Below are 26,586 nucleotides of genomic sequence, written 5' to 3' on the forward strand. Positions count from 1 at the left end.
GTATGAGAGTCTCATTTTGCTCTATACATCTATATTCTGAGCTCCCAAGTACTCAAACAAGGCAGATATGGGCTTTTAAAGCCAGATTTAACAAGATATTTGGATACTGATCACTGCAGATCAGCAGCCAGTAGGATTTTTCAAATGTCTGTGTACAAGGTAGTTGCTGAACTTCCATTTTCACTGCAATGAAATTTGTAGATTTGAAGATCTGAAATTTGTGAAGGTATAAGCTGAGATCCTGCATGTTACAAAGCTTTGTGTAACCATTCCTCTATCAGCTTCAGCATCTTAAAACAGCTAAACAGCTGCAGGATTGAAGTGGATCAAGTCCATAGAGTGATTTCACAGGCAGCACCGGGAATGAGCTGGAGCAGCAGAGTGCCTTTTTCGTCCTTGTGCATAAGGAGCAGGCTGTTACAATGGTTTCTTATTCAGCACCACTTTTATTTTACTTTGAAAACTTTTGTCTTGGATGGCATTGGCAACAAGGTGCAGAATAAGCATCAGTTTGACAGTGACTCAGACTCAGCCCTTGTTAGCCATCGATCTTTACTCAAGTGCTTTCTACTCAACCTCCCCATTGGATGGCAGCAGCAGAACACATCCATAGATTCCTTTTTTTGTCTGAGTTAAGCAGTGGGACTGTCCAGTATTCTCCCAGCTTTCATGTGACTTTCTCCCTACTTAATCTTCTGTTACTCACCTCTGTGTATCCAGGAAAGGCACATGTTGGTCTTCAGTTTCCTCTTCTTACAGCATCCAAGAATGTGTATTGCTTTACTAGATCTTGAAAAAGCCAGGGGGCTGAGTCAGCCAGCAAGTAGGTGGTATGTCCGTGTGCCTGGTGTGGGTCAGACTGCAGCGACCACCAGCTCAGCTCACTGAATGTCAGGTAGAACACCCGGAAAGGGAACTGAAACTGGCTATGGAGGTTTCCTTTCTGATTTTTATTAGTCTATATCAACAGTGATTAAAACAGGTAGGTATTGACTGCCAGATAGCATGGACAAATAATTTAATTTCCCACTACTTAAAAAATGATCCTCATCTTAGCAGGCTTTGTAATTAGACTTGACCTTGAGCAATCCCACATTCCTTATGTTACTTGAAGCAGTATCTGAATTTTTGAGTCTATTTAAGATGTAAATTACGTTACCTAAAATTTGTAACATCTTGCGTACCATTGTACCTTTAAAACATAACATGTTTCTTAACTAATTGTCATCATTTTATGCTGAGTGCCTACAATACTTTGTATGTGTGCCAGCATTTAAATGGGATCCAGCTCACCTCCGAGGCTAACCATCCATTAGGATGAAAGTGTGGGCAGTTTACCTCAGTGTCAGTGCTATATTTTTCAGCTATTTGTGTGCTGAATCTGTATAGTAAGAGAAAAAATTTGTTCAGTTAAGATGCTCTCTGCAGTATGAGACAGTGCCACAAAAATTAAAGTTCTAATGGTGGTAATAACATTTTTGGGTTATCTAGGTAGTAACTGAACTTCAATCAACAGAACGAGCTTTTTTATTTTTTGACTTGTGGTCTCTTGCAACTAAATGTTGATATATTTTATTTATTTATTTTTAATTGTCCTTGAGTATTAGTAAATACTGTAGCTGAAATGACAGCAAAGTATATTTTGGAAAATACCCCACCTGCTTTCTTTGGAGGTGCTTCTAAGTTTAAGAGGAAACACTTCTATTTACTAGGGGGTGAACATGGTATTAAGTGGGTAGAATAAAGATGGTGCTGTTTGTTGCAAGCTGGAAATGAGATCAAAACACAGACTGTTTCCCCAGAGCAGCTGGGGCTGTCTAAATGCTGTAGCAGTGACACCCAGTGACTGGATTGTTAACAGTAATTCCCCAGTAGTTCCTTTTGGATATGTAGAAGAGAATCCCAACCTCAGGTTCTAGTGACGGTGCTAGGCAAGACTGTGGAGATAAAAAAGTAAAGAAAATTATTATGTGGGGGAAAATGCAGACTTGGAGCTGGTAGATGCTTGACCTCTGTTATGGCCCCTAATCTTGGAATGAAACAAGATTTTGGCAATTTGTTCACCTCCTCATGAACTTGCTTGCACATATAGTGACGCAAACCTGTTTGAAACTTATCAACACAAACCATGTGCGCTGGCTGAATGTATTACCTGATGCTGCACTATGGAAATTGGGGCTGTTTGATTTATGGGGCTGTCCCAGCTGTTGAATTTATCTGGTTGGCTTAAAAGTCTAAAGGAAAAAATCACTTTGAAGGAGGACTTTTTTGCCAGTAAAGAGATCTCTTAATTAGGTTTAATTGTGTCATTCAGAGAAGGTAACTGGTTAGCATCATTAATCTAGCTCTGTGATTGACCCTTTGGGAGTGGTGCAGCGTATGCCCCAGGTGACAGATGATGGAAGATCCTTGGAGAGGACAGAACATCTCTAGCTGGCAGACACATGACATGATCCTAAGAAATTGGGGAGTTTAAGGGGAATTTGGGAGTTTAAAGGGCACAGTGTAGATGTGTACTGGGATTGTCTCCTGTACATTTATTAGGAAATGATACAGTATAGTCGAGAGATTATTTATTATTTATGTAGCTGTAATAGTTGTTTAAAAAGGCTGCTGTTAAGTAGATCTCTATGTGGTGTCTTGTTCTGAGTATTGGAATTAGCTACAGGTGGCAAGAGCAATGCTTTGGTTTTTGTCCTGAGTAATTTGTTTCTTCCTTTTCTTTAGTTATTCTGTTCCATTTCAGTTTGCTCTTGTGTATTGTGATACCTGCCAGTCCAGTAGTCCAGCATGTTCTGAATTAATTACGAAATGCTTCAGAGTTAATGGAACTGGCGCTGTTGCAGAGAACAAGAGATGGCTGAGTCTTACTGTGTCTAGTGAGACTGTTTAATTCACAGTGCTTTTCAAAAGGGAACCATGTGTACATCTTGCATTTCAAACACACCTTAATCCTGAAGGAGCAGGACATATGTAATTTTATAGTCCCTCTTACTGTCACTGACTCCCCAACCATTTTGTGGAACTGCTGGGCCAAACATAACCAAATGAAGATCTGTAGTGTGGTAGGTTTTTGAGGAATGTGAAGAAAACCAACAGTGAGGTACATTGTTGCCCCCACTAAGAAAAAGCTGTAGTGTAATTGTGAGGGTTACTTGCCCTGTGTCCTGGCAGCTTGCTGACTAATGCACCTTTGTGCTGGAACCAGCACTTGAGTTGTTGTAGTTGAGAGGCACAGAAGATGCCTGAGCCCTGTGAAGTGGATGAGAATGGAAGGCATGACAGTAATGTAAAATGGGAAAGAAACCAGACATGTTGTCATGGATGCAACTTAGTGGAGCAGCACAATCAATGAGACATTATTTCTTATAGTCACCTCAAGAAGCGATGGCTGCCTCTGAAATGGGATTTGGTTTGTTTAATGTCAGAAAAATTGGTATCTTCTGATGGGAGAAGATGGTGATGGTTTGAATGCTGGTTTTCATGGCATTGCCACTGTGAAATGGGCCAGATACAAGACTGCCTGTGGGGCAATTCCATCTAGCCTGTGGCGATAGAGGAGCAGTTGCAGATATTGCACTAGCCTGAAAAATCCAGTAAATGCCTACATGGGCAGCTGCTTCTGGCTGTGACCTGTAGCTGTTTTGTCACGGTGAGCTGTGATCCTGACACTGGGGGCTGTCTCTTCCAGCACAACCACTGTCATTCTCACATGTGAGTGCCCAGCTCACACTTGATTTCTGTTCCATTAGATTTTGATTATTAGATATCATCCATTTGACTTAGTAGCAACAAATGCTGAGCAGGAAAGGTCATTGTTTTCAACGCTCCTGGGTCAGCTTTTAGACACTTCTAAAAATCCTATCTGCAAAGTCTAACTCTTATTAGCCATATTTATTATATGAACAATGTCACTCCTCATCCTGAAATGACAGGGAAACACCAATGGCAGTTTGCCTTATGCTTCTCTTTAATCTTGTTTCGTGTTCAGTGCTGAAGTTATAAAATATATTTAGCAGAAAGAATCCCATAAATAATTGCAAGCTGAGAATGGAATAATGATGGAGAATAACTGTTTAGTTAGATCATATAACTGCAACGCTATGGGTTTCCAGAAAGGGCTTACTCCAGGTTGCTTGCAGAGTTGCTGTTTTGAACCTCCTTGAAACCTGGAGGAAATCTAATTTGAGAAATTTTATGGATTTCTTTATGTAATAGTTCTAAGAAGCCTTGCCCCCAGTGACCTAATTATGTCACCTGCGTGCTGCATAACTTTGTACTCAAGCAAGACTGCCACAAGCCATGTGAGCTTTGTAGTGAATTTTTTTTGTAAATTGGATTTCATCTTTTCTTTCCACCCTTCCCAGTAGAAGCTGCTGACTTCAACATTTTACCTGAGGTTGGAAGCTCCGCTGACTTTTTTTTCCTTTTTTTTTTTTTTTTTTTTTCTCCAAAAGGCCAAGGATGCAATGATAAAACTCATTTGTCTTTTTAATCTTTACCTTGTAATTAGAGCTAAGAGAGGCTGGAAAGAGATGCCAGGCAAGTAAGCTCTTTTCCTTTAAAAGCTCTCCGGGCACATAACTCAGTCTTGGGAGAGCTTTAAAAGAAAGCAGTAATGAAAATCCTGCAGAAAAGGAAAAATAAGCCAACAATGTTAAGACTTAAGTGTGCTATTTTTATTCAGGACTGGGGGTAGAAAAGTCTCTGGTACCTCCTGGGCTCATTCTCAGATAAAACATTTGAATCACTAATTATTTTTAAATATGCTTTTTGTACAGATGAGCTTGTCTTTTTCTGCCCCACTGATGATTGAAGATGATGTTGATCTTACTTGGAGGTTTTGGAATCATTTTACCTCAGCTTTTTTTGAAAATCAAGTTGTTTTTACTGTGAGATCAGTAATTTTCCTGAAGTTCCGTTTTTCTAGAAGGCAAAACCCCCAAACACAACTTATTTAAATGCTGGAAATCGAATTGCTGTGGAATTTAGGTACCTGGATCTCAGAAAGTATTTAAAAATGGCACACCTTTCACTCAGGCAGAGCACTGAGTTAGAAACAAAGCACGGTGGCGGTCATCCCTGTTTATAACAGCAAAGAAGGTGGTGGTGGTGGTGAGAGAATGAATGGCAAAGGATTGAGGTGCCAGTGCTGGTCTCTTGAGAAGCCGAAGTAACGGTGTTTATTGTGCCTTTGGGTAGGATTCTGCAGTTCTAAGTCACTAGATCTCCAACAGTAGAGCACTGCAAAACTGCATTTGTGCATGGATCTGCTGATAGTATTGCTCTAGCACAGCAGATTCTTTATTTCTAGGAAACACATATGCAAAATTTCAATTATTTGTTCCCTTCTGAATGCATATAACACCATCAGTGCAGTGAACTCCAAAGCTTTCCTTTTGCCAATGCATCCTCTAGGAGTCCCATGACTTCTACTCAGTGGCTTTTTCCTTAGTCTTTAACAACCTTCGTTGTCTAAACACTAGTTTGTAGAATCAGAACGATGACTCTGAGAATTACTCTGAAATAGTCAGAGATGTTGCAGAGTGAAACAGTGTTTTTTGTTGGCACATCATGCTGCGCATGAGACTTACGGTTTTTCATTCCATGTATGAGAAGGAACATAAGCCTCATCTTGTGCTTGCATTCCTGAAGATAAATGAAAACGATTGTTTTAGAACAAGATTTCTTTTGAAAAACAAAATACCCAGTTAAAAATGAAACTAGAGCCCTTTTTTTTTTTTTTTTTTTTTTTTTTTTCCTTATACAAGACTAGCTTTTCATCTTTTTAAGGCAGAGATGTTCAGGTGAATACATAGGCCTTAGATAGTATTACTTAAAACTGGATTGTTTGTCCCCTTTCCCAGTGGGGCCATGAATGGTTACCTTTCCTTGAATTCTCTCTTTTTGACTGTGGAAGATTGCAAAAGTGGTTTTCTCCTCCTGTTGTTTGATAACTATCCTTTGGATTGTTTTAAAGTGGTTTGGGTTTTTTCATTGTTTTCAGTGGCTTAGTGAAGGCTGCTTTCTCCACTATCTTAGCTGGAGGTCAAGGCTGAATGTCAAATTGACATGTCATCCATGGTCTGAACAGACAGAGAAGGACAAATAGCAGTTATGATTTGTGAGCTGAATGGTAAACAATGGGGGGTTTTGTGTTTGTAAAACTAAATTTTGGAAGCTAGCAATATCCCCCAACATCAAGGGTATTCTTGACTATGTGCCTAACTTAAATGTATGAATTTTTCCAGTGATATCAACCAAGTCAATGGGCCTGACTTTTATATTACCTGTGCCTTCACGCAGTCAGTGCCCTGGTATAAATGCTGTCATTTGGACGTTAGCAAGCAGCTGTAAACCTCTATACCTTATTGGTCCCTTGTAACTCTGTGCTATGATGCAGCTCAGCATGCAGATTTTTGAGTAAGGAGAGGCAATAGTTTTCAACATAAACAAGTCCTCTGGGTCACATTAACCTCCTTCAGTCTCTGTGTTAAATAATTAAAATAAACTAGGTAGTGTTTAACTATATGTATTTACAGGCTTACTGGAGGAGCTTATTAGTTCAATATCCTCACACAGTGTCTTAAACCTTTCTGAGCTCCAGGATCCCTTATTAAATATTTAGTGCATATTGCTGAAAAAGTCAAGATTTGCTTTATTTTTTAGAGGCGATTTCTCTTCTCAAAATTCTTTTAGCCTTTAAAATACTGGCCATCTATAAATCATACATTTCTCAAGTTGCCAATTCTTGCCACCAAGGAGTATTTGTCATTTGTGCTGATCTTAATAGTACCTCAAGAAGGTTGTGCAGTGCATCCTCACTGGATTCTATAGAACCACCTCAAATATCTTTTTAAACAATTCATCTGACAGCAGCTCCCTTGGATAGAAAGAGGATGTCAGCTGCTAACTGTGGTTTGGAGACATCAATATTTCTCCTCTTCTGTTTCTGAGACAGTCAAAATGGAATTAGTTAATTGACAAGTATTTTTGTGTTGTTGCTGTGGGATAGTAATTATTGGTGACAAGGGCTGCTGGTGGATATGCATTAATACAGTACAGCAAACCCTAAAATTTGAAAATACAAGGCAATACCCTGCACTATTACGACTAGTCATTTTGCCGTAATCTGACTTGTTACAGATTGAAACTGGTGGTCTTGCCAGGAGAGAGGAGACTTTGTACACAGCAGAGTTTTATAAGACTTGCTATATAGTTGAGCAAAGGCAGCTTAGTGGATTAAAATAGCATCAGTGATATCTCTTGTCTCTAGGGCAATAAGTTATGAGCAAAGACCTCCAGAAAGGATTTTGTTTCCGTGGAGTCTCTATTAGATGATACTGTACAGTAAACAAATAACAAATGGTTTCACTGAGTCCATTCTCATTTTGCCTAATTGCCTGTCTTGGTTCAGTACTAGTGAAGATAAGACATAAGCCACGTTGTATTTACTTTTATGCCCAAGGCCTGATTGCTTACTAAAAGAGGCTGGGCTATGTATGTTCCCTCTGCCTGTAGCTGGAAACTGGTCACTCCTTGCTACAGGCTCCTCTTTTAAAGATTTTAAGTCATCACTTTCTGTGTTCCATGGTCTGAGGTGGCAGCTGGGAGAAAGAGTCCCTGTTCCGTTGCAGTAAAAGCATCAACTTCATAGTGTGAAGGTACCTGGCCAAGCCATTTACAGAATCCTGCAAACAAAGATGTTTTCCACTTCTAACAGTAAGCCTCCATATATTGTCTACGCACTTTGACAAAGGATAATGTGCTGGACTGGCAACATGTTGAATCTCTAATATAGGATCTATTCACGCCAGTAATTGCCATCCACCTCTGACCTGAAACTCGCCTGTTCTTTAAGCAGTGAATCATGATCAGTCACAGTGCTGTTCTTGCTAATATTAGGAAGAACATGTGAGAAATTCTTTTAAAGAATGTAGTCCCAATTTTGGCAAGACATTTCATGCATAAATATGCCTGTTTTTTCACTGAAATATTTTCAAGCTTTATGGGGTCTAGATTAATAGACTTCCTCTGTTGGAATTTTTACTGAAATTTGATGTACATGTGCAAATTTCATTTAAAAAAATCAGTCTGGTTTAAACTGCCAGGAACATTAAAAGAAATAGAAATCTAGTCTTTCTTACCCAATTTCAGTGTTTATTTAATAACAATATATTACCAAAATTCCAGATAAAATGTCAATGATTTTAAATTAAAAAAAAAAAAAAGGAAAAATGAGTTACGATTTTCAAGAGACTGCACCTTTTAATTTCAGAGTGCAAAATGCATTCCTGCAGGGGATAAATGATACTGGTTCTTTTAGTCCATTGGAAATAGCTGTCAAGTTTGTTGCCAAACAACATGTCTGATTTCATGTCTAATATTTAGCAAAATTTAATGAGTACAAACTGAAAAATGGAATAGTTCTCAGTAGGAGGGTAGCAGAGTTCTTCTTTTGACACACCCCATTGTTCATTTGATTCTAAAGCATGCCTACAGGTGGCCATTCAGCACTCTCAGTGCCTCACCTGTATTAAAGAATAAAAGTGAAGCCAGGGGCACCTTGGAAACGAACCCACCCCAGCTCACAGTCTGAATAGCTTTCAAGAGGAAGCAAAAAGGGCAGCCTTTGTAGCTAACAAGACAGTGTTGGTGGTCTGGGATTTTTACTATTGATATTTAAGGTACTTGAACCTAAAGCTCAGGAAGGAAGTGGAATTTACACTAAATACAGTGATTCATCCTTCAGGCTACTGACTGTTGCAGTCAGTTTGGAAGCCATACTTGAAAACTTCTCCAATTTTTTCTGCTGGGAATCATCTGCTGGCTGGGATCATCAAAACACAGTGGCCTGAGTGGGCTCTATGGGGAGGCAGCAGGGAAGACCTTGTCAGAACTATCACACTTTTCTTTGAGTGTCCCATCCACAACTAATGCAGAACGCGTGGCTCAGGGACTCTGTTGTGGGTGTTATCTTGGAGTTGTCATGGTACTTGGGAGAACTGCATTTGCCTACATCATTGTGATGGTGGAATAGCTCTTATTGCTAGGATGTGTTAAACTGGTCCCTGAGGAAAAAGTGATGCATTTAGCTATCCCACGTGGAACTGTAGGTGCTAGGAATGGACATATGTTTGGGTGCTTCCCTGTGTTTTTAGTGAACTTAATGGCAAACTTCCTTCAGTAAAGGTAAGATACTTAAAGTGAAGTGTCAGATGGTTTTAAAGGTCATATCTGAAGGTCTAAGTCTCGCAATGCTGAGCCTTTTAAACCAACACTTTGTGTAATTTGGAGTTAGGGATACTTTCTACATGGCCAGATCAAATTCTGAATATGTTGACTGTCAGCTCATTGGTTTGGCTTGCTTTGTAGTTTCAAGTTGTGATTAAAGATAGATCATTATTTTTCAGCTTCTCAGAGCAGAGGTTGCTTCGAACTCAGTAGGGGAAAACCTGCTTTCTTGTAAAAGTGAAGTCTTTGGGGATTATGTTGTTGAAGACTGATACCTTCTCAGCTGAGGTCACTTCCAAACTGTACATATTTCTGACAACTTCAGGTCCTCTGCCACCAATTTCAGAACGAATAAAAATATTCATCCTAGATGCATCCTTCCTTGTGTGAATTCACAGCAGAATGTATCTTTTGTTGTATTTTATTGTTTTAAACTCAGTAAGTATTTTACACTCATTTTACACATTTTAAATCTTTCTCCTTTTTTGCCTCTCCCTTAACCTTGCCCAAAAGTAAAAGGAAAATTTGCCTTAACTTCTGTACTGCCATTGTTACATTCTGAGAAGCAAATTTTTGGAGACCTCAGTTAAAATTTCCTCTTACATGATATGCAATACATGAATAAAACGTACAGGACTTGGTTAGAAGTATTTAAACAGGAAGCTTGCAGGCAATAAATCATATATAAAGTGACAGAAAGGTTTTGAAAAGCCATTTCTTCATCAGCATTTTGATGCTGAATAATGCCATGCCTTTGCCTAACAATACAATTTTGTAATATTTTTAAAGCAAAACTCAGATTTTTATTAATGCAGAAATGCAGATATTGTTACTTTACAAAAGTCAGACTATTTAATTATAGAAGTTACGGTATGGTAGTCCAGGTGTGTGAATTATTTTCCTTAAATGTTCTGTTTGCCAAGGTAGAATTAAACTGGACTAGCCAGGACTGTCAATGTGCTGACAATTGAAGTCTCTTCATGGTAGTGGTAGTGCAGAAATAAATACATTAATTATATTGCTTAATCTCAAACGGTCAGGTTTGCGTGCTCCAAAGGTCTATAGTCGCTATAAAGAAAGTCTTGTAATTTCTTGTGCTTGAAAGTGGCACTTGAAAATAATTACAAGATGCAATCACATGAGAACAGGAAGCCTCAATGGATGAGTAATTAGATGCAGAGCCTTTCACCTCAAGGTCGTTGTTTCTAATCCAGATCTGCTTGGTAGTGTTTGGAAGTGCCATCAGACAGGTGGTTAGTGTGAAATTAGTTGGAGATCTCGGGTTTGTTCGTAAGTACATTTCCGCCTAAGAAAAATTGCTGTGGCTGTGATTTTCATTCTGGCTGTCTTCTTCCCTCTTATCTAGATAGGAGACAAAATTTCTGTTCTTTTCTTGTATTGAGCTGACTGGGTAAGATTAATGTGATTCTGGCCAGTTTCACTGCTGTTGGGAACTACCTGCTGGACAACGATGATGCTGTCAGAAATGAGTCCTCTGGTGTGGGTGCCGGAGGGATGTCAGCAGAGGGAGCCGGTAGAGTAGTTCATGTTTAAAGGGGTGGCTAGTCGAAGAGTAGTGTATGAGAGGCACTCCCAACTACGCAGAGTGTCCTAGGAAGCTCTGAAAATAAAAGGAATTGAACGGGTGTGGGTGGAAAAGTCTTTTTCCATGGCCTATCCAGCCAGTGCACAAGTGTGTTGTATAGACTATGAAGGACTTCATAGCTTCAGTGGCGCTAATGCATTTGTCACTGTCTCCTGCTGTTGTGATTCACTACAGATTAAACTGACCTTTCCTTAGGTTCTCAGGACCTTCAAGCAAGGGGTCTTGCAGAGGAATCTGCCTTTATGAGGCTGCTACTGCTCTGTAGAACAGCTATCATGAGCAATGCCTGTTGGTCCTTCCCACCCGGTCCCTGGTGAGACACTGAGCTAAAGCAAGTACCAGAAGGACACTATATATAATCCAACAATGTTCATGGATTTTCAAAGTTAGTTATTGTTCTGACAAATTACCTTTCAAGTGAGGCGACGCATGTTTTGAGATTTAGAAAATCCAACCATGCTAGCAGAAGCTGTTTCGTAATGAGTTACTCAATACAGTTTTTAAAGGTAAGAAAAATAAGCATTGTAACTGCTGATTTTACTTTTTTTGAGAATATGATCAGAAGACATATTAAAAAATTTTCCCCTTTGTAATGTGCACACTGCAAGAGGAAAAACCCAACCATCTTAGAGTACCATCTTTGTGGAAAGATACTGGAATTAATGACGTGCCAGGTACCAGGTCACCTTTAATCTTATTCAGAGGGGAGATGGTGGAGCATTGCTGTTAAAGTCAATGGCTCTTGGGGGAGTCTAACCACCGTCGTGTAAGTTAATGGCATGCCCTCTCCTGCCACCCATGGCTGCTCCATTACCCTTGAAAGCAGCCGTCAAATTTGCACAGCTTTAACAGGAACATCTGCTTCTCTCCCCTGGTTGTTTCCTTCACATCTGCAGCGATTGTGACAGGGTATGTGCTCTTCTTCATTCACCCTCGTAGTTCTAACCTTTCCTGTGGCTCATTTTTTATGCTCTGCCTCCTTAATGACTATTCTAATTCATCTCTGTGTTTGCTGGTAGTCTCATTAGGGCCAAGGGAAAATTCACCAGGTGAGGAAGCCCGTTGTTTTCTGGTAAGAATAAAAGTTTGTCAAGTCTGACAAGCTAGCTGGGATACTTTAGAAAGACAATTTCACTACCTTGGTTCTGCAATTTACCCAGTGGTGGCAAGTGTTCCTGCTAAGAAGGGCAGTGCCCCTCTTCTGCAGTGAATGATGTCCCCTTTTCTGGCTGACCTGGGTCTTTTTTTGGCCAAGATCTACAAAGATGTACAAGTGTCTTCCTACTATTTAAACATCTCTTTTCCATTGATTGATTTCAAATAGATTTCCTTGCCAACATAAGACCTGGACATCTAACAACTCTTGGGAATTTGAGATTTCCCATTCAGTTCTATTTCCTTGGAGCCTCCAATCCAAATACACCTTGGCACGTGCCCTGGGACTAAGCCAGTGACTGTCTTGCTGCATACAGGTGTAGGAAAGTGCTGTTATTGCAGCTGCTACACCACAAAGCAAATGCACCCAGTTACCAGGGAGCAAATTTCCACCTCGTGGTAGAACCCCCCCTTCGAAATACAATAATTTGCAGGAATCAAGTCGTCTCTAGTCTTTTGAGTGATGACAGTGAAGCCTGAATATGGTCTAAGGATAAAACTGTTGAACCTTCTTCCAGAGTTGTAGTCTCTGTCAAAGCTAAGATATGGTGTGGAGGAAGGCTTTTGATGTTACTCTTCAGTTTGTTCCTGTTGTACAAATTACAGCATAGAGCAGCATTTTAAAGTTATATTTTAAATTTTTACCTCAAGCTGAATGGCTTTATTATAATGGAAAATCTACCCAATCTTTGTCAAGGACTGTCCATTTTAATAAGAATGGGAGAAGAGTTGGGTTCTTGGGTGGTTGGAAGGGGATCTATGGAACTCTAAAAGGATGTCTTAACCTTCAGTTTGTTTCTGAGAAGGGTCTGTTAACACTCTGTTTTTACTGATTCATATAGCTTTGTCATAGGAACTCACATTTTAAGCCTGGGTGAAATATCTTTATTGTTGTTAGTTGCCAAATGAAAAATGCCAAATTTGGGTAAAACAAGCAGCATATTGACTGCAAAAAGGCCTTTTGCTACATAAGATCATAGGCTTAAAAATATAAATAGCATGGAGGAAATAAGGTGAAAGATCAGCATAGAATGTGTGTTGTGGCAGCACCCATTTGTGCATGCACCTAGTTCAGATTTCTAGATTTGGCTTTCTGAACTGTACCTCTGAGATTACCTTGGGTTACAGCCTGCAACTGAAATGTCAAAATTTTAGGTTTGCACTTTTATTTTTATGTAAGAATATTTAAAAGTGAAAGTTGAAAGGCTCAAGTCATCTGCAGAACCTTGAAAAGAAAAAGAAGTATTAATGTTGAAGCCTTGAAAAAGAATCATAAGTATGAAATGGGAAATGTACAGGCTCTCACAATTTCTGAATTCTGACCTTTTTAATTATTACTTGGTTGTTAGCATTGTAAGTCAGGGTAATGATTTATAATGTGGGCCTATGGGAAATTGTTACCAGGTTCTGATTCTCATTTTATTTGATCATGATTATATTTTTTTATTGTCTTTTGTACTGTTACAGTGTAGCATAAAATATTGGGCACTCTTCAGCGTTAGTTTTTTCCATATAAGAAAAAAAGAACATAATTCAATAATACTGACTAAAAAAAAGTCTGTTGGCATTCTGGAAAGCTCACTTATGCTTTGCATTTATGGATATAATAGTTAAAATAGCTTAAGTTCAATTAGCTGTTCAGCCAGGTTGGATACAGTCTTCGCATGCTGAAACCATTTACAAGTCCTCATACCACTCAGAATTAAAAATGCATTTGTGCAATTTAGTTTTATGACCTCTTATTGCTTAACTAGCAGCTGGATCTTATACTTGGACTGCTGCGATGCTTTTCTCATCCATTCCATCGGAATAAACCCAAAGTAACCATTACAGCTATGTAAAACCTGATATAAAATGAGGCAAACTCTGAAAATAATTAATCAGTGGTGATCAAGACATAGGGGCTTTTCCAGGGATTGAAGACCAGCTGAGGAGCTGATGGCCTGGTGCCCAGTGCATTAACTGATCTGATTGCTTGTAACGTTCCTCGAAATTCCATTTGCCTGATTTGCCTATCGCATGAAAATTTCATCTCACTTCAGCAATGAAATGTATCATTCAAATTCACAGTCTTATCCACTGCTCCTGTTTTTTGCAAAAGATGATTCTTCTAGTGCAACAAATACTGTTTTAGGACTTTAATACACACAGAGCAATTAATGGAAAGGAGATTCACTGCCAAAGTCCGTCGTCTAAATTAAGACAGTCAAACAGGACAACCAGAAAAGCTTTCATAAACCATACCATTTAATGATAACAGTTATACCTGGATCTTTCTTGAGTGGATTCTCAAATGAGGGTTAACTAATGATTAATTATTCATTTGCCTACCTCTAACTGCCAAATTCAGGCACAGTGCTATTACTTTACAGTCCCATAGAAGTGATTTCATTTAAGGAGGGAAACACACCTTTGCATGTAAAAAACATAAAACAGAAACGTGGAAGTTCTTTGTACCTTGTAAATTTTGAGTACTGAAACAGAACAGAGTACAAGTTTCCTTGGTTGCCCTCTGTTTTACCCATGATACTTGGGCATGAGAATAAAGATTCAATTTTCACTTGAAATGAAGAAAATGCTTCTTTCACAAACATCTACTTTATTTTCTGGCAACTGCTGTTTACTTAATCTGCAGAGTCTAATGACTTAGATGACAATTGCTGTTTTGTATTCTCTAAACAACTATCATTCTTGTCTGATGAATGACCTTGAACGGAGTTAAAAATACCTCTGGCATTTAGTGGATTACAAATATTTGTTTTACACAGCTAAACCCAAAATAGTCATTTGATATTTCAGGTAATGGAGGAATGCTCAGAAGGGCACAAGGTCTAATCCTCAACATTTATTTTGTTGCATATGTGAGACAGACTTCAGAGTTTTTCTTTCATTTTTCTTTCTTAAAGTTTATGATAATATTAAAGGAACTTCTGGCGTGCCGTAGATGTGCAGTATGAAGTTGTAAAAGGGCAGCACTGAGTCTGGGCGTGCTGAGCAGCTGCCAATGGAAGCAGGCTGTGGGGGCCAGCAAGCTCACCTGCGCCCCGATGCCTGAGGGTTGCATCAGTGATGGTTTGGTCAGGATGGCTTCTGCCATCGATGAAGAGCTAGTTAGGGATGTAGATGTGATAGTCCTTCTCCCCGGTTTGTGGTCTCAGGTATGCTCCTTTTTCTTTCTGATGGCAAGAACAACGCTGTTATTAGATGCCATCAGCCCTCAATATTGGGGCAGAAAATTAAAATTTTGCTTAAAAAATGGTGGATAACTGTGAGTCTGGCCTATGCAGATATATGTGTACCTGCTTTCTTCAGGCTAGCAGAAATCTCTCCAGGGAACTACTTTCATTCTTTTTTCCCTTTCTCTCATGGTAAACTTGTGAAGGAAGGAACAAATGAGAGGAAAAGAGTGGTCCGCATGTAATAGTGAGAGTGAATGTTAATGGGTCATGTGGGAAATACTTCTGTATTACAGAGCACAATGTTGTGATGGAAAACCAAATCTTTTCCTTGTATTTTCTTCTCTGCCTCACCTAAAATAGCCACACAATAGAAAGTTTTCCATAGGAAATGATTAGCACTATTTTACTCCATGGTACTTCATGAAGTTTTATGCTTTTAGATTTCATTTGTAAAGGTGATATGTGTACTTGAACCAGGATGAATGTTTCTACCTGGCTGAAAGGCAGTCCTTATTGATTAACTTCAATGTAGCACCCCAGCAGGTAGACAGGCTTATGTTTTAATTTGTTTTTGCTTCCAGGTCACTCTTCATCCACCTTTCTTTTCATTTGCAGCAACCATACCCCCCTTCCTCGCTCATTTACAGCACCTACATCGGTCTCAGCTGTTTTGATTTATTGACCACTCAGATTTAATGCTTCATTCCTTGGAGAAGTCTCAGTGCTTGTGTCTGATCTAAGGTCACCTATGCTACTTATTCCAGGGGACTTTAATCTCCATATGGATGTGACCTCTGACACTTGCCAAAGAATTCACTGTTACATGATTCTGTCCAGCTGTGTCAGCATGTTCCTTCACCTGCATGAAAGGTTATGCTTTTGATTTCATTAACTTTTTGGGTCTCATTATCAAGGTTTGAGGTCACTCACCTTTTTTCCAAATACACATCTAGATCTATTGTACCCCTAGGGTTCCTCTCAAATTGGTTGCTCATTTTGAGAGTTGCTGTTTTCTTTGAGTGTCGCTTCTTGCCCAAAACAAGTTAAAGTGGTTCAGTGCTGGTTCTCTGGTTATCCAGTTAAAACGCTGATTATGATTTTGCACATGCCATACTACTGGCTTCCACGACTGATGAAGAGCAAATGTCTTGGGTGGAACAAAGGCTGTAACTTTATGGGCTGTTAGAAACTCCTTGGTTAGAAACCTGTAGATTGTGGAAGCAGCAATCTCAAATCCTTCATCTGGGAGATACTGTATCTTTGCTTGCTTGTTTTGTTACAGATGTTAGCTCTAGTAATCAAAACACTGCTATGTATTTGAGGAACATGAGATTAATGGATAGCAAATAGGATTCCTTGCTCCCTTTTTTTTTCTCTTCCCTTTGGTGTGTGTGCTACATCATACTTTGCCTATTATCATGGTCAAGTGATTATGGAAAGATATTCCTTGTCTATTTATCTGGAGAGCAGTTGAACTGGTTGAACTGGTCTTTTGTGGCAGTTCTAGACCCTCTGAACAGTCCAGTCCCTAACTGCTAACAAGTAAAAAGGTAAAACTTTAAAAGTGAGACTGGACTGAATTGTATGTGCAGAGACAATTTATGCCTTTTTTTTAATATATATATTTATATATATATATATAAAATATTGTATATCCGTGAGGAAGAAGAGCATCTAAGTCAGGACCTTGTGACATGAATGTGACATTATTATGAAAAAATCTAGTGGGTGATGGAATGGTAGTAGAGAAAAGCTCTGCTGAAGAGCCTAGAAGCCTAGAAGATGGTGTGTAAATTTTGCCTTTCAAGTGACTTTTAGCTTCTTCTTTTGAGAAGAGCTGTCATCTTTCAAAACATCTCACCTTTCCTCCCCCAAAACATCCCATGAACTGGAGAGGTTCTCATAAATACGTATGGTAAAAAATTGTGAAAAATAACATGTTATTTCCTTTAATAATGTGGGTTTTTTCTAGGAATATTTGCCTCTTGGTGTGTACTTCATATATTTGTAAGCAAAAGCCAGCATTAAATGAAGGTGCAACATCAAGCTTTTTAGAGTGCTTTCCTCTTCCAGAAAACATCAGGGCTGACTTGTAAACTCACTTGTTTCTCTGACTGTTGTCTGCAATATTAGGCTCCATAGCCATTCATCTTCCTATTGACAGACATCCTCTTTGCCTTTTAAATAAATGATGCAGTTGATGTCATCCAGACCAAGCTTGCTGGTTTTGAGGCTTACTGAAGAATGTGCTGAGCTATGGTCATATTGTCCTACTGTCTAGATGTGCTGTTTCTCCACAGTGCTAGTTGCTTTCTTTATTAAAGAGGGCAGCTTATGAAACAGAGATAAAAATTCCCTTTAAATGTGTCTTTTCCATATGTTTCTTGGTTAAGAAATTAGAAAAAGAGGAGATTATTCAGGATTTCGGATAAAGGCATGCTGCCTGCACGTATATTGCATTGAAAGAGCACTCCTTGTGAGTGATTAGAATTAGTCACAGAGATGAAATGGATGTGGACAGAATTGGCTAGCAACCTTCTGAAAGCCTTCCTCTTTCTTTGATATTTTCCTTGTAGTTTTGAAGTACATCACTGTGATGTTTGATATTTTATTAACAATAATTGTATTTTCCTCTTTTCATTTGAGGATTTCAAAGAGTTTTAGAAGCATTAATTGCATATCTGCCCCCTGACTTCTATGAAGAAAGTGAAAATAAGGTCTTGTCAAATATGTTAGTTGAAAAAAATGTATTAAATTGAAAATAAACAGTTCAGTGTTGATGATTAAGTCAACTCTACTCACAACACTTGTGCTGGCTTGTAATGTGCAAGCCTAGTAACTTCCTAGCTTGTACTTTCTTTTCTTCAGAGATGATGACTGCCTTCTCTGCAAACTGTGAAGCTCTACACAGGACCATCTTCTGGGCTGGAAAGTCCACAGCTAACAAAGAAACGGTCACAGAGCCTTTGTTTGGCTAGTCCTTGAGATCGTTAAGATGCATCCTGGGCTTGGGCACCTGAGGGCTATTATTATCTGTAGGTATTTCATTATGGAAGGCAGCAAAATTCACAGCAGGGAGTATCCTGGAGGTTGCTTCTGTTAGCGAGCCCTGTCCCATTATGTCTGTGCTCTGTATGGAGAGATAAGGAAAGTGTCCTTAGTGAACTTGAATAGCGTCGGTATTTCTAGGGAAGCTAAGCTGTAAAGGATTTGGGGTATTGAGAGTAACACATACGCCAGGCTCCTGATCAGAGGTAACCCAGAGGCCCCTAGTTTTCAACATTCATCCTCTGTCCTCCACAGTGCCTGGCTGGCAGACATTCCCTCTTCAGCATGCAGAAGGTGTTCTATGACAGGAACATTTCTTTGGTATTGTTGCTGATAAAATGTATCTCTCCTTGGAGAGTTTTCTTGTTTAAATGTGAAGATGTAACTGAATTTCAACTGCAAATATTGACAGCCCTTAAACTGCAGATCTGTATAGGTTTATGGGTGAAGAGCTATAAATTTATGGGCTTTTTCTAAGTGAGCCCAAAGGGGCTTGTCTCTCCACAGCCTGCTTTCTCCCTTTCTCTCAGTGCAGTTCTCCCTGAAATGGCTTTCCTGATGTGTCCAGTGTAGAATTCACTTACTGTGATCTTCACACTTTAAAAATCGTTCAGTCCCAGCTTCTTTAATGCCTTGGCTTCCTGAGAATCCATTGATTATAAAATATTTTAAGGCTGTTCTTGGGTTTTTCTGTCATCATGCTCTCAGCTGTACCTTAAATGTACTTCAAACCCAAGATGAGGGTTTATCTAGTGCAAGATGGAAGTTAAAATGTGCAGGAGAAGAGTTTATATTCTTCCTTTTTTGCTGCCTTTGGGCACCTGAATGCAGAATCAACAGGTTTCAGTAGATCTAGGCAGAGAATAGACTGAGTTGATGGTTAGTTGTCAAGACACTGATAGTTTTCTTAAATCTGAAAGCCACTCTGCAAACTGAATGCTTGTCCTCTAGATTGCTAACACTGACAGAAATGGGACAGAAAGCCAGTATGTTAACACTTAGCATTTGTTCAGCACCTGTTCACAGATGCGTCTGAATATTAAGGAGAAATGCATATGGTGCTCAACAGAATAAAAAGTGTTAAGATGCATGTGAACAAGCAGGAGGAAATATAGATGTGAACATGTAGGAGGGGAAAGACTATTACAAGGCAATCCAATTAATGCAAATGATGCATGCAGATGTCTTTGGCTTTTTAGTACCTTTCACTGTTATACTCCATAAGAGCTGCGCACTAGGGACAAGAGAGCACTGTCTTCCTTTGCGTGGCAGCAGTACTTTCAAACCTTAGCATCCTACCCTTGCCAGCAGATGAGCAGGGGACACCTCTTACGTGCTTGTTTAGCTATGAAGCATGAATAAGTGCACAGTAAAACAGCTACTAAACCAAAGGATGCATTCATGAGGTAACTTAATTTTGCCTTCTGCAAACACCTGTGTGCCTGTTGACTCCTGGCACTTCAGGGGAGCACTGTCACTGCTTTAAAATTCAAACAAGATAATTGAAAGTGAGCCCTGGGTTTCCTGGGCTGTGTACTCAGGGCCAACTGGTTTGATTTATTTTGGTATTGACTTAACAGGACTGTTCACCTAAAGGAAGCAGGATTTGAGCTTGAAAGCAGACATTCTTTCAGCTATATATTGATCGTTAGAGCTAGATCTAGTCCATCCTTATGATGTACCTTCTAAAAAAATGGCTTCTACTATTATCTTGGCATCTGATGTCTGGTGAATAATGACTTTAATTAAAAAGAAGACCTGGCTGCTTGGTCTTTCAGATGAGAAACATGGCAAACTCAAGTATGTGGCATAAGCAGTTCCAAATTTTCCCTTTTTCTCTTCTTCCTTATAAAACTTCCTTCTCATGAGACAGTCCAGACTGTGACCTTGCTCTCCTGAAGTCAATAGAAATTTTTTCATTGACTCCAGTGAGTGCAGGATCACCACTGTAAGCACGATAGGAACCAACGGGATTTTCCCTTGTTTACTCCAAAGAGTTTTGACTCAGGCTGTAAGTCTAATACATAAATAAATACACTCTCTTAAATCAGCAACTTCATTTTACGTAATCTTTTCTGTCAGAACCCCTGGCCACCTGCTTATTATCTCCAAATATTGTTGTGTGAGGTGTTTTGTAGAACAATATTTTGAAGGAAGTGTCACGGCCAATTGGATTTTCCTATTTGTATATTTATTTTCCATATTGACTTGCATAGAAGCGTCTGTCCTACAAGCTGGTAGCTGTTTTTATTTTTTTCCCCATCTTTATTATGGTATGTATATTAGGTACTTGCATGAAAATTCAGTCTGCCAATAAACTTGTTACAGGAGCTATGTAAGGTACTTTTATGCTGTCTTCAACATTTTTTCAACTTGCTGTAAAATACCTTATGCATTTTTCTGCTGTAGCATATTTTGCTTAAAAGTACAGTGTACTCTTTTCCTCAGAAAAAAGTATCTGTGTGTGTGTATATATATATTTATTTAACATGCTTTAAATTTGCTTTTCAGGATTGCATGTATGAAGTTTCTTGCCCATTAAGGTTGCTGTGAATACAAATTTGGCAACAAGTCATGCAGTCCTTTAGCTGTGCTTGAAATACTTGTGAAAAGTCATGCAGTCCTTTAGCTGTGCTTGAAATACTTGTGAAACCAAAGCACGTGTATTGGAAAATTGCCAAGACAACCTTTTAAAAAGTTTTATATATATTTGAATACTCCCCTTTCTTGGGGAAACCCCCTTAGAAGCCTAAATCACATTTCTAGCTCTTGTGAAGGTTAAGATTTCCCACTTAATCAACGCATAAAAGTTTCTACCCAAAAAGTACAGTGATCTTTATCACTCAGTAAGATGTCATCTATAAGGATGTAAGCCTAGTCACAACTGCAGCAGGCCAAGGTGTTCTCTGTCTCAAAATCTTGTGTCTGGTATTCATTAGCAAGAGATACTGTAAACAACCAACCAACCAACCAAAAAAACCCCAAACCCAAAACAGGGCAAGCATGGAGTGAGTAGGAAACAGGTTGATCCTCCAGGCTTGCCAGTTGGAGGATTGCCTGTTTCTTTTAACTTCCTTTCTTTAGTCTGCTGTGCCTTTGATATTGCCCACACCTACACCAATATCTGCACTGTTGTCTCTTGTTGAATAAGGAGCCCATACTGCTTTGATGGTGAATATTTTTATTATTCTCATCATTGTCTCTCTGTCTAGCTCGTTTATTAAAAAACTCACCCTGTTCTGTAGTGCTGTTAATTTACAAGGTGCTTTACAAACACAGATAAGAGCCATCCAAGGCTCTACTCTAAATAAGACGAGACAAATGCAAGATTAAGCACTTGAAGGCTGTTCAGTAAAGTGAGGACATGGAAATGACTTATGCAAAGAGGAGAGAGGTTTTGTGAAGTGGGGTTTCTGAGAAAGGGGTTTGGGCAGGGTGAAGAGTAAGTATGGCAGTGGAGGAAAATGGTTGGGTGCAAGGAGCAGCAGAGCTAAGATGTGAAGGCAGGAGTAAGGAGACGAGGTGGAAAAATTAATTCGGAGAATTAGGGAACAGTGAATTGTGAGGAAAGGCACTTGAGAGGAAAGCAATAGGATAGAGTATCCCAGTTTTCTTCAAAATGGTCTGGGAGAAAACTTGAAAACTTGAGAAATCCATATAGTTTGGGGATTATTTTTTTTTCTTGGTTTGTTGTTGTGTTGTGGTTTTTTTTTTTTTTTTTTTTTTGACAAAACTTGACTATGGCAGCTTGTCAGCCTACCTTGTTCTTAGCTTGCCTCCAATAATAGGCATAGCAAGCAGTGCTTACATGTTGTCATGTTAGAAAGTTTCCCTACTGTTTAAGATGTGTTCCTTGTGTTAAATATTATCCTGCCCATTGTATCCATTTATGAAATGAAATAATGAAATATAAATCCTAATGCAAGACAGGAAGCCAAATGAAGGAGGACTGTGCTTTCTCTCTGCATGTTGTCTTGTCTAGTCTATCTAATTGACTACTCCAGTCTCCTTTTCTCCAGATGGATTTGTAAGGGCCAGAGAAGAAAGACTGAAAAATTGACTTCTTATGATGAACTAATCTTTATTAGTAAGAAAGGGATAAACTTGGGGAATAAGCCAGATCCTACAAGATGCTTTGCCCCTTTGTCTTCCTGGGATTTAAACTGGCGTTTGAGAGATTCAGTATCTTGTAGGACTGTATGAACTAGCTTTTTCTTTATGCACTGATGTTTTGTTTTGCTCTCCATCACCTATCTCTGCAATTATTAGGCCAGCACCAAGTCAAGCAAGGGACATGTGAAGTTGTGGCAGTGCATCGTTGCTGCAATAAGAACCGGATTGAAGAACGATCACAAACAGTCAAGTGTTCTTGCTTCCCAGGGCAGGTGGCTGGTACGACAAAGGCTCAGCCCTCGTGCGTGGAAGGTAAGCAGCCTCGCGCTCACTCATGGTTCATTAAGATTGTTTGAGAAGTTTAGTCTCCTTGATTGTTTGACTTCCCACTGCCTCAAAAGCATAATCCTTCCTTTTGTTAATTTTGGAAACATCTCTGTACGTTGATGATAATGAGTCTGTGCATAAATCTGGGTGTAATTAATCCTCTTAATATATGTACTTGTCCATTTCATGTCTGTGCCAATAAAACTTCTTAATTTTTTTCACACAAGAATTCTCCTTTAATACTAGTCTGGAAACAGCATAAGCCAAGAAATTCAAGCTTATGATACTAACTCTTCCAGCTGTTTTTAGACTTAGTAACTTGGCTAAAAATTCCCTGGATAATAAATGCAGCCCTAAAACTGGGTATGCAGATAGTACTGGAACATCTGATTTTGAAAGCTGTTCTCCAGATGACCGTTTCACCATATTATGTGCCTAATGGGCCCTTATGCTGGACACCCGCGTTACAATGATGCCCCATGTCTGTTCAGTTTTGTGTATTGTAACCACAAATAGGTTGGAGTTTAGAGAGCAGAGCAAGCACGCTGCTGCACAGGACCCAGTGTCTGAGCTAGGACACTTACCTGATGAAGGAAAAATGTGGTACAGTTGCTTTATTCAATCACCTTCCTGGGTAGACGTTGAAATCCTTGCAGAGCTCAATATTGCCATCCTTATGCTTTTAGCATTGTAACTCACTTGAAACTAAATTCATTATATATACTAAAGCTAAAATCTTACCTTGATTGTAATGTTGATCAGGTATTCTGAGGCTATATAAAACTCTCCTTCCTGAGGCTTGCTCTGTACCTCACCCCCGCCGTTTTCCTCTCTGGCTTACCAGCAGTTCAGAAACTATGGGTTACCCTTCTTCCTTTTCCACCAGCAGGGTCTATTCCCTGGAGAGGCTGCTGATGCTCTTAACTTAGTAATCAGCTACTCCAAGACAGACTTTCTTTGTTTTTATTTTAGAAAAAGTCTAAAAGTTACCAGATCCCCCATTTCATTGGTTCATAAGCAAGACTCTTTTGTCTTCATTCTTTTTCACACAAAATTGCAACCATTTCAAATTTAATATAAAACAGAAGATTCAAAAGCCAATTTTTAATGTATCATTGGGAGATCCTTAGTTCTAAACAGAAAACTCTAAATACATGTGATATCTGTTTTTTTAAATCTATTATCTGTTTTGAGAACCTCTTATTTAAGAAAGTAGATGTTGGGGTTTTTTTTTAAGATGCTTAGTCTTTTCATGCCTTGTAATTCAGGAACATAATCAACTTTAACTGTGCAATTTGTTAAGTAGTTTTCTTGTCACATCAGAAGTACCTCCTGTATTTTTAGGTGACACATCAAACAGCAGAAATACTTTTACGTACAGCAGATAATAAAAGTCAGGCATTGTTTAAAACTCACTTAAGGATTGCAAAGGTGACACTGTTGTTCTATGATAGAAAGATTTAAATGTACAATACCACAGAAGCTTAATTCAGTCAATGCAAATTGTTGCTGACAGAATTTAGTGACTGTTTTTTCTTCAAGTATAGTTAACATTAAATATGACAAAACATTACGAATGTAAGAATTTGGTTTCTACAGTGGAAGCTTTTGATTCCCCCTCACCCCTTAGGGCAATGTTTTAGCATGCTTTGCTTATTTTTGCAAGCATTGGGGACCACAGTCAGTTGCCATAGCACAGAAACTGTGTCTTTCCTTAGCCTCCGGATTAGATGTTTTCTCCCACTCTATACATACCTTTTGGTAGGCTTCTACGCAGTGGAAGCCAGAAACAGTTTGTGTCTTGAATTTGCATATTTCAGTCTGATACAGACATTTTCTTTTCCAACACTACCTTACTGAATGCAGGGCTGTGTAATTTGCCTATATTTTGCCCTGAGCTTAAAAGGAAGGACATGCTGAAAAAAGTTACTTTTCTAACTAAAGAAAAGATTTCATAGAGCAATTGGCTTGTAGTAGTCTTTAAAAATATTTTCTTTGAACTTCAGACCTTATCCAGTAGTGGTTTTCATTTACATTAGGGCAGCAGTTGTCTCTGTGCTGGTGCTCATGCATGGCATGCATACGGTGGTTGGTACTTGTAGTTCCTACCTCACATCACAGTCACAGAATACCTCAAGCTGGAAGGAACCCATGAGGACCATCAAATCCAACTACCTGCTCCGTGCAGGGCAACCTAAAACTGAATTGTATGACAAGAGCATTGTCCAGATGCTTCTTGAACTCTGACAGGCTTGGTACCACGACCATGTCCCTGGGGAGACTGTTCCAATGACTGACCACCCTCAAATTACTTACGTGCTAAACTGTGTTTGGACAACATAAGAAAACAGTGTAGTTCACGTTCATTGAGAGTGTGTCCAAAAAGTACCTGTAGTGTCAGACTACACGATTTTTAGTCATACATAGAGAGATTCTTTTAACTATTGGAATTCTTAGTAAAAGTAGCTTAGTGCTTAGTAGTTTTTATAGCAGGTATGATTAAGTGTGCTCTATTTGGATTTAGAAAATATGTTCTGTTTGGATTTTAGCCTCTTTACATGCACGCAAAAGAAAACCAACTATGTACAAGTCATGCTGGAAAACAATAGTAAATAGGATGAAATCAGTCTCTCTTAAGTTGATGTTGCCTGTGAACTTTCCAGGGTTTCCATATTTCACCTGTTCTTGGGCAGCACAAAAAGACTATTGGAGCAGAGTAAATGGAATTGTATTTCATGTTCTATGCAGAGTAACAGCCTTTATAAAGTTATTGGAGTGTCATTATGTTTTCCTTTCTTGACCAAATGAATGAATGCTTATGTAATTAAATAATTACAATAAGTTTTGTTGAGATAATTTTGTTGCATGACAATTTTACAAAAGCCTGCTTTGTCATGGTATTTTTAAATGGAGATCTGATTTCTCTTTTAGTGTTAACAACTCATGAAACAGTGAGTGGATTCTAGTTTTCCTTCAGGCCAGGCAAATATACCACTGGTCATAGACTGTAGATAGTCGATGAGAAATTAAGACTACTGCAAGAAATAGATTCTAACAGAATACAGAAGACTGTAAAGGTCTGGGACTTCAGCAATGTCTAGACAAACTATTTACCATTCTGTTCTGGATTTAAACTTGACATTTGAGCAGCTTTCTCCTATAACCTATTTGGATTTTGTTTTTTTTTTTTTTTTGTTTTGTTTTGTTTTTTTTTTTTAATTTAAAATAAGGCTTTCTCATTGGAAATGTGTACATATTTTTTTAGTATTTTATGGGGTTTTAATTTGGTTGGGTTTTTTTCCTTCGTTTTCTCAGTCTTGCAGCACATAGGTTTCCTGACCTAGATCCCACTGGGTATCAGTGACAGCTCGTTTGTTAATTTGGGCAGAGGTAGAGCCTAGTTCATCAGAGCTCCTTGCTGACAAGTATTTGGCATTGTGCCCGTTTGTATATATAGTCCATGAAATAGGCTTATAAAGCCTGTTGTCGGGTTTTTCAGGATACAGTCATAGGCCAGCTGGATGTTTACATTTTGAAATAGGTTGACAGATGCTAAAGAATTTTGCACCAGGTCAGATTTAAAGCAGCAGTTTATTGGGGCAGCTAAGCTCTGCTTGAAGAGGTAGTGAATATGTGGACCAATATTCACAGCTACCAACATCTCAGAAAGGCGCCCTATTTGCACAGTCAGAATAGATGTTTGCATAATTACATTCAGGCATACACCTATACATAGAAGTGACTCTTTTTATCATGATATGTGCTAAGGAGGAAACTAAGTAATTGTGCTACGGAAGAAATGATAGATATCCAGGTGAGTTCCAAGGAAAAGGTGTTGAAGTGGTGCAGAAAAGAAAGTAAAAGCTAGTTAAATCTTGCAAATGCATAAGGTGAAAGTCTTAAGTGCCTTGATAGATACAAATG

The 26,586-nt window shown here is 38.9% G+C and overlaps 1 protein-coding gene across 9 annotated transcripts in view; it reads left to right on the forward strand.

The window, feature by feature from the left end:
• TAFA4 (TAFA chemokine like family member 4) overlaps nt 1–26,586 on the forward strand; it is a 93,804-nt gene that overhangs the window by 55,285 nt on the left and 11,933 nt on the right. For all 9 annotated transcript variants that reach the window (XM_027793165.2, XM_027793139.2, XM_005230032.4 and 6 more), the window contains one exon: nt 22,492–22,647. In XM_027793165.2, coding sequence (XP_027648966.1) covers nt 22,492–22,647 — 156 coding nt within the window. The remainder of the gene's footprint in view (nt 1–22,491; nt 22,648–26,586) is intronic.

This window comes from Falco peregrinus, chromosome 5 (genome assembly GCF_023634155.1).
Source record: "Falco peregrinus isolate bFalPer1 chromosome 5, bFalPer1.pri, whole genome shotgun sequence".
NCBI classification, from domain to species: domain Eukaryota; kingdom Metazoa; phylum Chordata; class Aves; order Falconiformes; family Falconidae; genus Falco; species Falco peregrinus.